The sequence below is a fragment of the Protopterus annectens genome, chromosome 5.part1, assembly GCF_019279795.1.
Source record: "Protopterus annectens isolate FY-2018-M chromosome 5.part1, PAN1.0, whole genome shotgun sequence".
NCBI lineage: Eukaryota > Metazoa > Chordata > Ceratodontiformes > Protopteridae > Protopterus > Protopterus annectens.
Genome location: NC_056736.1, coordinates 463,879,807 through 463,894,198, shown reverse-complemented (window position 1 = coordinate 463,894,198; position 14,392 = coordinate 463,879,807). Strand labels below are relative to the sequence as shown.

Here is a 14,392-nt window from a genome sequence, read left to right as displayed (position 1 = left end):
ATATGTGGCAGCAGCAACCCTACATTAGGATGTGTTACAGATCATGGGGTGTGGCATGAACCTGCTGAGATGCGTGCAACCTGCATTTGAAGGATGGACCCTGTCATGTCTGATACTGGTACAAAAATGAAGTTACTGCTTTTCATAGTAGGTTATAATAGACCTGCATCAGCTCACAAAGTGCATGCACTTCCCTGCACAGTGGACAAAGGGCAATATTATTTCTGCACAGCTGCTGGAGTACAATAGTGTTATGACATGCCAGTTCTGCATCCTGTAGCCACAGGGAAGCTGCTGCATAGTGTGATCCATTCCTATAGAAGTCTTGCAGTCTGGGCTTATGACTCAGTGCTTTCTTGTAGGAGTTCTGTATGCTGTGCAAGGGAAGAGCATCACCTGCATCTGCAGCTATACACCTGCAATGCTGGGTCTGCCATGTTGATGGCGTAAAACATTTGTCTGTCATACGAGAAGGTACAGGTTACATGTCACCTGTCAAGTCAATATGCTCAGGCTCTGAAGCTAAGCTGCATAATGCTGGACTATTATCATGGGTGTCCCCATCTACAACTCCTGCACAAGAAGTACCCAAATTGTTAGAACACAGGAAACAACAATTGTTCTGCGCAGCTGCTACATGTCTCTGTAAGGCAGGTACACTGCATTTGCATCTGCTGAAAAGTACCTTCATTTCTACCAACTGTGACACCCTCAACCTGTACATCTGAGGTCTGAGAATCTAAGGCATAGATAGAAAGTGTTGAAGCAACATTAGGCAGCAAAATAAAATAAAACCTACAGCTATTTGGCTTACTCATCATCCATTTAAGAGGTCTTGTTGTTGGTAATAGCCTGCTTAGAGGAGCACACAGAAAACTGTCAGGAATATTTTTCACTAAATACAAAACATCTTTACCTTTCCTGTCAAAATAGCAGTTTTTGTTAGAAGGTAACATGCAGAATCAAAGATATACCTGGTGCTGCGGTGTGCAATTCTCTGGATGTACCTGGCTGTGGTTTCTCCATTTCTATACAGCATTTTCTATCTTGCACTGTAAAAAATAAATAATGAATTTGCTGATCTTTCAATAATATATGTTAACATTTATGCATTACTGTATGTACTAAACAGTAACATTGCTGATCTAGGTGTAACAAAATTAGCTTATGTACAATGCAAACTTACCACCTCTCTGTTGTGCATCAACAACATCCATGCCCCCAGGTATGGCCTTTCTTGATATATTATGCACTAATGACAGCAAAAGGTGATCATCCTCTGTAAGTTCTGTCTCTAGGAGTGGGGTCTGTCCACTGTTAAATAACAGCTGTAGTTTGTGTGCTTTTCTCTTAGCCACATTCATCATATAATTTACTCTCTGATGGCATTCGGCAATGAGGCGTCCACGTCGGCCAGTGGCATTTACTTCTGAAACAATTTTGGCCCATCTTTGGTACCTTAGTTTCTGATTTCCACTTCGACCTATCAGGAAGGCACCATCTGTCCTCAAAGCATTCATCAGAATTTGTGTCTCCTGTTTACTGAAGCTTGCCTTTCGTTTCCTTTCAGTCACTGAAACCCAGATAAAAAATAAAAGTTATAACTAATGTTGCAATAACTAACCATTGACAAAAAAACAGCATAAATATATGTGAATGCAACAGAGTTATGACTACATATTATGCATAACAGTACGTATTCATCGCTGTCTCATTATACAGCCTGTTATCAGTGCAAGGCAAACTCATAGCATTTAATTAAGTATAATGCACATTCAGATATTCAGGTCACATAGCAATTACCACACTGCAAATATATTAACAGTATATTATGTTGCGTATCAAAGGATGGCTAAACCTATAACAAATATGCATCAGTCACACATCAATGGTCATGCACATTTCCCAAACTGTTGGCCTAAAACAGTTGACTTACAATTTGTGGATCATTGCAAGATTCTCAAATAGCACAGAATGGAGCATCAAGTAAGAAGCATGCTAGTAATGTTACTGCTCATTCACAGTCACAGCTAACACAAAAATTACTGAAAAAGATGTACTAAAGTTAAATACACATCTCATGTCCGTTAATAATCCAGCATTTCACATACGCATAAAGGCTAGAACAAGGGGAATGTATTATCTGAGCAACATAGCCAGTTGAAGCACCTCCTCATGTTATCCTGGAGCCTGTGACCCTGTACACACACTCACTGCTTAATCTGCCTTATATGCAGTCACCCTTCTAAACATAATTGTTAACTCATAGAGATTTTTTCATTCGTTCTCCAAAATTGTTTCTTTGTTGTCTGCAAAACAGAATTTTCTAGAAATCTGTGTCACCACTATTGCCTTTTAAAAGTTATGACCTTATACAGGAAGCTTACACCTATTACATAAATGCTGAGTGGCGTTTAATCTTTGACTGATGTAATGGATGAGCAGAATGTGTGTGATCCAGTGCTCCTACCGTAAGCTCCCAATCTCACCATTGTATGACAAAATGTTTAGTGGCACATCTCAGAAGTACTATCAGGAAATATCCCACTTTTAGGGATGTAGTAATATGAATCAGTCTTCTTATGATGTGTCCTGAAATATACGGATATTTTACCTTTTGATCTATCCTTTACCCCTCTGTGTGTAACTCTAGTACTGTTGCTTACCATAACTGACATTAATTCATTCAGTCATGCATTTCATGATACCTACATTATCAGATTCACTGTGTTGTTTAGGAAACGTACACCAATAGTTATATGCAGTTGTTTACACTGGTATTACAGCTATGCATCTATGATTTGTGCATTTGTGCAATTGTGGGTTCAGGTCTAATATGGCAAATGAAACTCAATATGGTAGGCCATACACTTCATTTTCCAAAGCTGAGTACATGCATATTACAACTGTTAACACCTGATGATATCCAAGTGAGCACACAGGTCACATGTTTTGGTCACGTGGTGATGTAAAGGGGTTACTGCAGATGATGAAACATCTGAGCACAGGTGAAACCAGATATGTTAAATATGGAACTTGTCATGTAACATTACAACACTGCCCTGTGTATGCAAATCATTACCATTGGCTACAGACAGCATGCTGTCATCTGTGTGCAAGTCACTCCTTAGCAAAACTTGTTCTTTGGCCACATTATTATCACTGCTGATTGCAAACACCAAACTCTCACTGCTTGATATTGAAGCAACAGGTGTACATTTAAATCAGGCAATGTAAGGAATGATATACAATTGATACATTTTCTGTACCTAACCTGGCATATCCAACAATTGGAAAGTCCACAGAGGTTCCTCACTAAAATAATACAGGGTGCAAGTAAAATATCTTATGCAGACCACCACAAGGCCCTATCCCTGTATTCCATCTCCTACAGGCGTTTGAGGGGAGTTCTATACCTGGCATACAGGGCATTGTCAGATCCCACTCTCATGGACCTCCTGCATATCCACAAGACAACCAGCACCATAATTACCCATTCTAAAGACTTTAAGCTTACCTGTGATATAAATAGGACCTGCTAGATTGATAGGTATATATCCCAGTGACTACCCTGCCTATGAAACAGGCTCCCCATCCATGTGAAGCAGAGTTTCTCCATAAACCAATTCAAGTGCAACTTGGACAATTGGATGGGAAACAGGAAATTCATTCCTGGTTTGGTACCTATGCCTCTAGTGGACACAGGCAACCTGTAAATGTTCATCTCCCAGGTCCCTGCATGTAAATGTTTCATCTCCCAAACCCTGCTTACACTTATCAAGTGTATCAGAACTTGATAGAGATTTGGGATGCATGGCTAGGCTTAAAAAGGCCCTTGTGGTCATTAGCCTAGTAAACACCTATGAACATATGAACATGTACATCTAATGTTGCAAATCATACAGGTGATACTGAATAAAGTTTCCAAGACTAATCTTAGCCCTGCCAGCAAAAGGTTCAAGTTTAGGATCAGATTTATTAAGCTGCGTGCCAGTCAGCACCATCAGAATCAATACATAAACCAATAAAACTAGTTAACACCAAAATGCACAGTGTAAACATTAGATTTAAAGTAATAATGAAATCAATACTAAAATAGTTATGAAGAATATGAGGATACGTACTTTGCTTTTTTGGTATTAGCTTTGTAATAATTTTCCCAGTTAGCAAACTGCAAAATAAATAAATAAATATGTATTTTCAATGACCATACATTCAGTCTCAAAGCATTAAAAATCCTAACAGTGGCTTTTAAAAATCTCATAACAGAGACTCAGAAAGAGGAGCGCTTTCTTATTTTTTTACCATAAATGTTTTATATACTAGATCCTATGGAGTTGTGGTAGTAAGTCTTTGTGTAGGCTTAGCTAATGTACTTAATAAAGTTTGTACTCATAAACAGGTCAGGGTTTACGAGGAACATCATAAATCTAGGAGGATCAAGGATAAATCTGACCATGAAAATCATAGAGCTATATATAAATCATAGAAATTAAGAGGTATGTTAGTGACCTTTAAATATTATCAGGAGTTGGAGACCTCCTCACATATTGGGGAAGGGGGTTCCAGATGTATGGTAACTAAATGCAAAGTGAATGAGGTCCAGATGTCTCAAACTCCACTACTGACCTCCCAATCAACTTTAGAAGGAAAACAAAGACCTAGTAGAACAATTCAGGATCAAAAGCTCCTTCGGATGGAGGACCCATCTCATGTACCATGAAATACACCAACCATAAAACATTAGCCATGATGAAAGATTGGAATGGGAGTCAGTGCAATCCATGCAAAGCTGAAGTTGTGTAGTTGTAGCTAGGAGTACCTGTAAGTAAAGTGACTGCAATGTTTTACACCAGCTGTAACTGGTTAACAGTGGTAGAGAGCCCTAGGTAAAATAAGTCACATTAGTGAAATTGGAAAGAGAAAAGGACATGTATAACCACAGAAAGAACTTTTGAGCAAGGAAGGTATTTAATGCTAGCAATGGTATTTAATTGCAAATATAGTGACTTGATGATGGAAAACAACCAGTCTCTAACTGTAAATGTATCATCCAAAACCACAAAAGAAGGTGTGGTTTAATGTTAGACATTTGGGATTTCTTAAACTGGACTGTAAGCCATGGCTATTGTCTTGCAGGTGTTGAGCTATAGATAATGCCTAAATATCCAGGCTTAGATTCATCTCACCTCTTTCTCAAGGGAAAGATGTCCATGCAATCACATAACCACTCAACAGATATTTCAGCACAGTATTTTAACAATGCCATCCAAAAGTAAGTACTCCATGCCAAATGATCCACATACTTGGGAGTGTCTCAGGCCACTGATGAACAGACGAAATTGTACATCATTCAACTCTGCAGATGAACCTACACATCATTCAGCTCCACACAATGACATATTATACAAGTCTATTTAAAGGCAGTCGCAATTAACCCTAAACATCAATCAAATATTAATGGCACTTACCTGATAGATTGGGTTGAACTACTTCTTCAAACCCATTGTTAAGGAGTATGCTGTTAAAGTTTTCAGTATCCAGTGAGATTAAGAAAGCATCTGTGTCACTCAGTGGTGTGGGATGTGGCCTTCGACCTTTGGAACGGGTGCAGACATTCAGTGCTTGCTGTCGTCTAACTGCTAAATCATGCAAAGACATGAGTCGTTTACAGCACTGCTGCAGTGTACGGCTGTGTCTTCCAACTGCATTGACTCTGCGGACGATGAGATTCCACCATCTGTTTGTCTGTTTGTGATTGGTCTCCCAGCAAAGAAGTGCTTGGCCGTGATTTAATATTCCTTCTATCAGGGCTCTGTCTTCTTTTTTTGTAAAGTTTTGTACTCGTACTTTAGACATTATAATGTTTTGTATTTGTAGGATAGGTAACCTAACCAAAAATAAAGACAAAAGTACATATGAGCAGCACACAAACGTTTGGCAGGAATTACTGTATACACATTATATAATGCTCTGGGTTCTTTAAATTGCTCGTATGTAACTAAATGATGAAGTCACACATGTTATTAAACTGTAAGTCATGTATACTGACAAGTTTTTGTAGCTAGCATGTATTGCTGTTAGATTGGTGTTCCATTTTGTGCCCCTTTGTATATCTAGAATATCAGTGCCATGGAAGCCATGTATACCAGAATAGGAAGGTGCCTGCTGTGAATTTCTTTTTTTTATCAATCCCCTTGTGAAGATAGATAAAGACTGCCAGCCTAGCCAGACAGAATTTTGGTAGATAATTTTGTCATTTGTAAATATTAATGTAAGCCACAGGCTTATTCTCTTAAATGTGAAAATACTGCATTGGATATTGAACTGCAAAAATGTAACAACAGTGCACTCTGCTGTAAGAAAGCTAAGTGAAGCATTTTATGACTGTCTTTGATGTCAAAATACGGAGCCAATATGTCTAAAGGGAGGCATCCTGCCTATTGTTTTAAGACCAGAGTTAATGGCTAGAATTTGCATGTATAAATCTCCTTTATTGTTCTGGTTTCTGAACAGGTGTAAAGAATGTAAATGTAGTTTCTGTTAGCCTGGGAACACAAGAGAACTGTGAAGAATGATATCATGTGAAGCAGCTCTGTGCTATCAATTTAAAGAGAGAAAATCAGAGAGCTCAGAGCATTTTGTCTTGAGAACATCCAACATCACCAGCACTGCTTTGCTCTATATGTAAGTTATTTAGAGCTGTTTTCTCTTAGATATAGCTAGGAAATAAGGAAGATTAAACCAAATGTTTTTCTGTGATGTCAGAGCTTTTCTACTGAATTATTTTAAGTATTTATCTGTGATCTCTGAACTCTTGACTAGCACTGTGTAGTAAGAAGTATTATCTTGTGTTTTTATTATTTATTATTAAATATTTTTAAACCTTTAAACTGTGGCTGTTTTATGTAGAGTTAATTTAAGCTCCAAGAGTACATTCCATGTATATAGTGATGCTGTACCAAGTTAGTCCAAATAAGTCTTGATTGTTAGGTCACACTTACCATTTGGATAATAATATTGCACAGTAATAATTGGACACCCTTTTAAGGGTCTTTGAGTAGCTGATATTAGGGGTGGTGGCAGCTGGTACTACCTTTTAGACTGGGCAAAAAAGGGGCACAGCTGGAGAGCCTGTGCCAGCCTTCCCCAAGAGTGTTGGTGTGGTTGTATAAACTCTTATCTCAAAGTGTGTGTGTCAGCTACTTGGGCAGGGACATGAAACACTGGTTAGACAGAGAGGGTGCTGGAGGTTTTAGCTTGCCCACTAGGCTGAGATCTGGACCCTATAGCTGTGCCAGTGGGAAGTCTTATCGAGGACCTGGAGAGAAAGGGGAGGAACCAACCCTAGACTGACTGTGATCTCTGTGTGCTCTTAAGGAAATTGTACTTTACTGTGTGTGTATTTATTATCCTTTCCTTATATGGATGCCCCTCACTGGTGTTAGTGGTGAGGATTGAGGCTCCTTGATTGCTGGGCCAGTGCACGGACATCACACCTCTTTTTCTACATGAGGTCAGGGTGTTGTGTGCACTGTCAATGTGTCTACTGTGAATATCTAGTAATAAATCATGGATTTCCATTTACCAAAGGAATTGTGTACTAATGCTACTAAACAGTATGGAGACTGAAATACCAGCTCACAGACCTGCATCAAAGTACAGGTATGAGCACAGGTACTGGTGTTCAGTCAGTTTGACTTATTAAACTCTACTTGCACCTCCAGGCATTTCTATAAAATCAGCAAAGTGTTGCCGCTTTCATATTTACATTAATGATGCAAAGACTGTACAAGTGCTTGAAAAAACATCAACTTAAAGCTTATGGGTACTTTTCTGTTAAACCCCTACCAGTTCATCACACTGCATAAACTTGAAATACTTGTGGAGGATATCCATCAGTCATTTATTTTCTGCAGAAAGGCAAGGAGAATATGTAATACAGTAGTTAACTATATACCTTAACGAATCACCCTAGCAGCAAATGAAAGCAAAAGCTGGTCTGAAACACACGGCAACTAAGACTTCGGCTATATTGCTTTTTTGAAAGCTCAAATGACAAGTGAATTTTGATGGTGACATTTCAGGGATAAGAGAGCAAAAGAAAACCCCTTTGCATTTAAGATGGCTGTGATTTTTTTTTTTTACTCTTCCTCATTGGTGCTTTCAGCCTCAACCACTTACCAGAATCATGAACAGTAAATGCAATGACAATCTGGGTCATTTTTAAAAATATCAGTACTCTTGAGATATTGACATCATAAGATAATGTGAGTTAACATGCATATTCCGAAGTAAAAGAAGTCTTCAAATCTAATTATTGCATTTATTCATTAAGTGTAATCCATCACTTTTTTATCCCCAAATCGCAAGTGATAGAATGGCCACAGCTAAATTTTGAGCAAAAATCAGGGACGTCCCTGAAAAACAGGGACAGCTGTGAGGTTTACACACACACACACAAACAGACACACACACACACACACACACACACACACACACACATACACACACAACTGAGGAAACTGAGGATTGCTGTCACTAAATAATGGCAGACATTTGATTTTAAGACATTAAGGCATCTTTTTGCATAGGCAGCTAAGATGAAGGGTACTTTTCCATTAACTTCATCTTAGCTGCCTCTGCAACGCGAAGCAGTGGTAGGGGTTTAACGGAAAAGTACCAGCTTATGTTATGGGCAAAATAATTGGTAATGATATTTGGCTGCATCTAAAACAACAGCAGAGACATACCTTTCAACTGTCCATATTTTGGAGGAATGTTCCTATTTTCAGGCCTAATTTACCCTGCATATGATGTACCTATTTTTGGAAGTGAGTATATTTTCAGGCTTGATTTACTCCTTTGCACAATTTTCTCAATCTCCCCATCGCACATGATTTTTGAAACTATCTGGTACACAGAAAACCATACTGTATGACCAATATATCACTGACAGCAACAATTTAAATTAAGAGATTACACACCTTACAACTCCCTTTCTCAGAAGCAAAAATTGAATGACTATGTGTGATGAAACTGCGCAATACAGTTCATTAAAGTTTGCATATTTTATATTGTCTCTTGATAATGTGATTATATTTTGTCACTCTCTGTTTTTTAAACATGTTTCTGAGTAATGTTCCACATTCCTACTGGATGATGGAAGAGTTTTGTGCTATTTCATATTCAAATGGTATGCTAATTTCGATTTTTTTGGCTGGCTGTACCTCATTTTCAAGGGGCTTTGTTCCTATTTCCAATATCTGCATGTTGAGAGGTTTCAAGAGAGATATTAAATGCATGCATATAATATATACTACTGGTCATAATTGTCATAATTGGTTAAGTATTTTAACAACTAAGCACCATGTACAGAATTGCCTGGCTGCATAAAAAAAAGTCTTAACTGAATGAACAGATACCTTTGACAGTATGCATGGCTTTGAGCATTTATTGCTGTAACTAGTATTATTGGCTATGTAGGACCGAAATTGGTACTGAGTTCTGAGCCAGTCATCTGATTATCTGCTTTTCAACTTACACTTTCTTCCTTAAACCAGCCTCTGACCCACTTCAGAAGTTTTGGCTGAATTCTACTTCTGTTGTTTACTTGTTTGGTATGGTATCAAATGTCTTGCTGAAGGGAATGTTACTAAATGCATTTTTAATAAAAATGGATCATGTCAGACTGGAAATACATTCAATGATATCATAGGAAAGGAAATTCACATTAAGTAGCTTTAACAGTATATTTCTTGCACTGTCTTTTCTCATTCATCCAAACTGATGCTCTTTTTTGACTGTGTCATGCCTCTAATCAGACTTCTTTCCTAGTATAAATGGTGATTGTTTATATCAGGGCACACCATCTGACTTCGCACAGGTGTGGTTAGACCCTACTTGTTTGACATCCTGATGGGGTTGTCAATTATATATTTTTCATGTTTCTAAATTATTATTCTAATGCTGCACTATTTTCAACATTAAATAGCTTAAGGTTAAAGTATAAGAAATCTAAACTCTAATGTTGGGCATTACAAACATAAATTCTGTAAAGTATGGCCATGTATAGCAAGCAAGGTACCTGCCACCCCCCTTCCCCTATTGCTATGCACACTTTGCCCTGCTCTGCACAGTTTAAAATGCCTAGCAGTCCTTCTGGGGGGTGTGAGGGGCATAAGCCCCCAATGAACACTATACTCTTTGTTATCTTACATCTAATTTTCTTAAGAACAACAATTAAAAAATAGGTCTGATAACATAAAAGTGGGCCTACAGTGCATCCTGGTGTGTCCTAATATGAAGAATCACTGTGTAAATCATCTCCAGCTCTCATAAAGTGCTCCTCTCTTAGTTGTTGTTGTCTTTCGGCTTTTCCCGGTTAGGGATCGCCACAGTGGAACTCCGGTCCACTAATGATTGGCAGTAGATTTTCACAAACTCTGTGGTGCCAGTTCGACATTCAACCTTCAACGAAGGCACACCCATTTACACATTTCTTTCGAATGCCCTTGCAACCGTGGGGAGGACATGCAGACTCCACACAGAAGGCACTCCCCACACTCCAGCCGAGAATCGAATGGGAGAACCTCTTGCTGTGAGGCAACAACGCTACCACTGCACCACCGTGGATGATATAATCAATTGGTCTAAGATTCAGGACTAGTAGTGTATGTCCCCAATGATGGTCTGCATAGACTTACTGGTTGTATCACTAGTCAGGACTGTTTACTGAAGATTTTTTTTTCATTCATTTTAGCCTTTGCTATACTATAGCATTAACTTAACTTTAATCTGTGGTGGTATGCACATTTCACAACCCACGAAAATCTGGTTGCGATTATACGTAAGTACCCTTTAATCTCATTAGGATAAACATACAGCACAGCAGACTATCACACCTTAGTGTTACTGGGTACTGACGTATTGCACCTCCAGGCATTTCTATAAAATCAGCAAAGTGTTACCTCTATAATATTTAATTTAATGATGCAAAGACTGTACAAGTGCTTGAAAAAACATCAGCTTAAAGCTTATGTTATGGGCAACAAACATGACATGCTGGCAGTAAAGTGTATACATAAACAGCAACACTACTTTTTTCAGTTTTTATTGATAACCCTGCCTAAAACAACCTTCACTATGAAAGAAAGCACATTGTGTGACATTTTCACAGCATTACTGGTCAGATTTCAGCATTGGGAAGCAACTGTTATTATCACGGAAATCTGGTCGCGACAATATGCAAGTACCTTAAAAAGGAATAAATAAATTGTACCATTTTACAGGATGCTGTACTTACAGAAAGTGTATTACAGCTATGTGCATGTATATATAACAGTACGTAGTGTACATTCAAAGAAAGAAATACAAATGTATAAAGATTAATTTATGGCATTCATTGACAGCCTGTCCATCAACAATATCATGCACCCATCAATCACCAAAGGAATGCTCAAATATACACAAACTTCATTGGGGCTATTAGACTACACAATAACCCTACTTTGCCTGTTATAATGTATATATGCACAGACTGTGATTATTAAAGGAAGTAATTCTACCCATCTTTATAATAGAAAAATATGAAGCAAACATTAAAATTTAGTAACTAAATATCAGTCATACTGCTTACACCTTATCCTAGATGGGGTTTATTTTATGTAAAAGTAAATTAAAGTCAGACAGCTAAATGATATATCGTAACAGTACAGATACAGCAAACTAAAACATTTAAAAATACAGCAAATATGTAGATCTCTGCCTTGTTTAAATCTGCATGGATTGGAAACACACTGTCATCAGACTATTATGTTCCTAATCATATACCAACTGTTTATTGTATTAAAAAATAAAAAAGTACAAACCTGTTCACTATGTTGGTGTGTTGTTGGTTTGTCTGCTATTAGATAAACTAAACTGATAAATAGAACACTGACTTTTTTTACTGGTTTGTAATTTAAATAAATCAAGCTGTTGCCATGACAATACAAAACAGGAAAAAAAGAGCCAGAACAAACCAACCAACAAAGGTTCTGATATATTTCATAAACTATCTCCTAAATATAGATCAATTCAAAGTGAATTATTTAAATCTGATCTGAAATTAGATGCACATTTCACATGGTTAAAAAGTGTAAATAGGAAGATAGGAAGGAGAAGTAAAAACTGTAGACCAGGGTTCTTAATGACGTGCAGCAATATAGCTTTCACCTGAACAGCTGTTTCTTCACTTTGGAAGAATATGTGACAAGCAATAAATCAATACTGATTGGATTCACCCTCAGCCCATATCCCAAACACACAGTATAAAGCTCATGAAAGCAAGCACCACCCCCCTCCTCAGACTTAGTATTTATTTTGGTAACTGGGGTTGAGCACTGATCCAAATGGACTCATTCAGTCTCTATGCAGACAAATATAAATGACAGTAGGCTAGCAAGATGACAAGAAGTATTATGAATACAAACAAAATGTTGTGAAGAAAGGAATGAATGAATAACAGTAATGATAATAACATACACAGTACTAGGGACAATAGGAAAGAATGGTTAGAGTAAAGAAGAAAGAAGAAAAAACAGTGAAAACTGAAGAAATAGAGCACAAAGTATAAAACATAGTAAAAGTAAGGTAAGGGCACACAAATTAACTATACACAATATATACAATGTGGAAGAGATATTACATAAACATGTAGGGAAATAATGTGAGGAAGACAAAGGTGCCTGGCTGGTGAAGGGAGAGTAGGGGATTAGCTGATGTGTCCAGAGGTAAAGCACTTGCAAATTGACTGGGACTTGAGGTGATCTTTAAGCTGTGTATGGAAAGATGGATACGAGGTGAGGTCTTTAAGATTATAGGAAGGATTTCCCAAAGTTTGAGGGCTAAGATGGACAAGGCATGGTTAGTGCACATAATCTGGTTCTGGGACATCAAAGGAGTTGACCAGAGTGGTTAAGTCTTCTTAGATTTTTACTTGGGGGTGGCATTGACTGAAGTGGTTTGTTGCAAGAAAAGGACAGCAGAGGTTTTTCAGGACAGAGGAACTTGTAGAGTTGGAATTAAAGAAGCAAGATGGCATGTTGGTTGACAGGCAGCCAATTGATTTTATTAAGTGTGATACAACAATGCTCATTTCTAGTGAAGAGGGTAATGAAATGGCAGATAGAGTTACTTATAGTTTGGATGGCTAGGAGTTTTTCTTGGATGCTGCTGCAACAAGTGCAAGTCCATTGTCAGGTTGAGCCAGTAGAATGCCTTTGTTTATGGCAGTTTCAGTTAGGTGATCTAAAAGAATGGGTACTTTTCCATTACCGGGGCAACAGCTTTCTTGGCCTTTATTCTAACCCATACCTTTTTCTGAGGAATAATTTCACAGTTTGATCAATAACAGTTCTCTTTCCCACGCAGAAATGGTTTATAAAACTCCCAATGTTGAGATTTCTTAAACATTTTTTTTTTGCATCAAAAAATGAGTATGGATGTTCTGTTTTGCCTGTTTGTTCCTCATTTGGAAAGGTAGGGATCATGACGTACTTGCTATACTTAAATTGGAGAGCTGTGCTCTTTATTAATTAACTGTGATTGAGTTGAAGCAAGTCTCACTGTTGAAGAACAGAAGTTAATGGGTGTTTAAAAAAAAAACTCAGATTGCTTTCGGATTATTCTATTTTGGATTTGGAAAAAGAAAGAGCTGGGTGCATTACTTACAAGAAAAAAATAAAAAAAATCCTACTATTGCTTTTGCAAGTTTTAATTATGCTGCCGTGATCGTAGATGTACCACGATCTGTCACTTCAGTGGATCCTTATTTTGCACACTCTTTGTGGTTGTCTGCTGTAGACTGTTAACATGCAGGCCAGACTTACAGCAATAGAAGGCTTCTGTACCTCCCCTAAAAAAAAAAAAAAAAACAGGCCTGGCCGTCAACCATTCACAGACTAATCTCACAAGAATCTGAGACAAATCCGGAAGTAACCGGGGACAGTTTTAAAATATTACTACTGTTGACTTGAGCTATTGAGATATTGACAGAAAAAGATGATGTGAAGTAATCCCTTTTCTCCAAAAGTAATAATTTTTGGGGGGATGTATGAGGCACAGAGCTAAAAATTTGACTGTAAATTAGGGACGTCACTGAAATTCAGGGACATTTGAGAGGTATGCCCCTTCGGCACACACCACTTCTGCATACTGTTCCCTGCCCAGTTCTGAAATTATGAACATAGTCATCCAGTTTGACAGGTAAAGAAGTAGTAGCAACAAGGAGAGTTAAATATATGACAAAGATACAGCTGTCATTACCACAAAACCATTAACGAGGCCAAGAATGCTGTTGCCCTTTAACGGAAAAGTACCGTAGAATGTTATGGTCAACCAGATTGAAAGC

At 37.9% G+C, this 14,392-nt stretch overlaps 1 protein-coding gene across 1 annotated transcript; it reads right to left on the bottom strand.

The window, feature by feature from the left end:
- Window positions 1-481: 481 nt before the first annotated feature.
- LOC122803218 lies at window positions 482-11,898 on the bottom strand. Its single transcript, XM_044072824.1, has 5 exons — window positions 11,871-11,898; window positions 5,472-5,890; window positions 1,187-1,573; window positions 975-1,052; window positions 482-573 (listed from the first exon to the last, which is right to left on the bottom strand). The coding sequence occupies exons 2-5, from the start codon at window positions 5,857-5,859 to the stop codon at window positions 482-484; spliced, it is 945 nt and encodes a 314-aa protein (XP_043928759.1). The 5' UTR covers window positions 5,860-5,890; window positions 11,871-11,898.
- Between the last annotated feature and the right edge of the window lie 2,494 nt (window positions 11,899-14,392).

Excerpts from the sequence above, each read along its gene's own strand:
- LOC122803218 (XM_044072824.1), bottom strand. The coding sequence starts at position 5,859 with ATGTCTAAAGTACGAGTACAAAACTTTACAAAAAAAGAAGACAGAGCC. Across the intron at positions 1,053-1,186 it reads TGATGCACAACAGAGAGGTG|TGCAAGATAGAAAATGCTGT; the intron begins GTAAGTTTGCAT and ends TATTTTTTACAG. Across the intron at positions 574-974 it reads ATTGCACACCGCAGCACCAG|GAGTTGTAGATGGGGACACC; the intron begins GTATATCTTTGA and ends CTTCTTGTGCAG.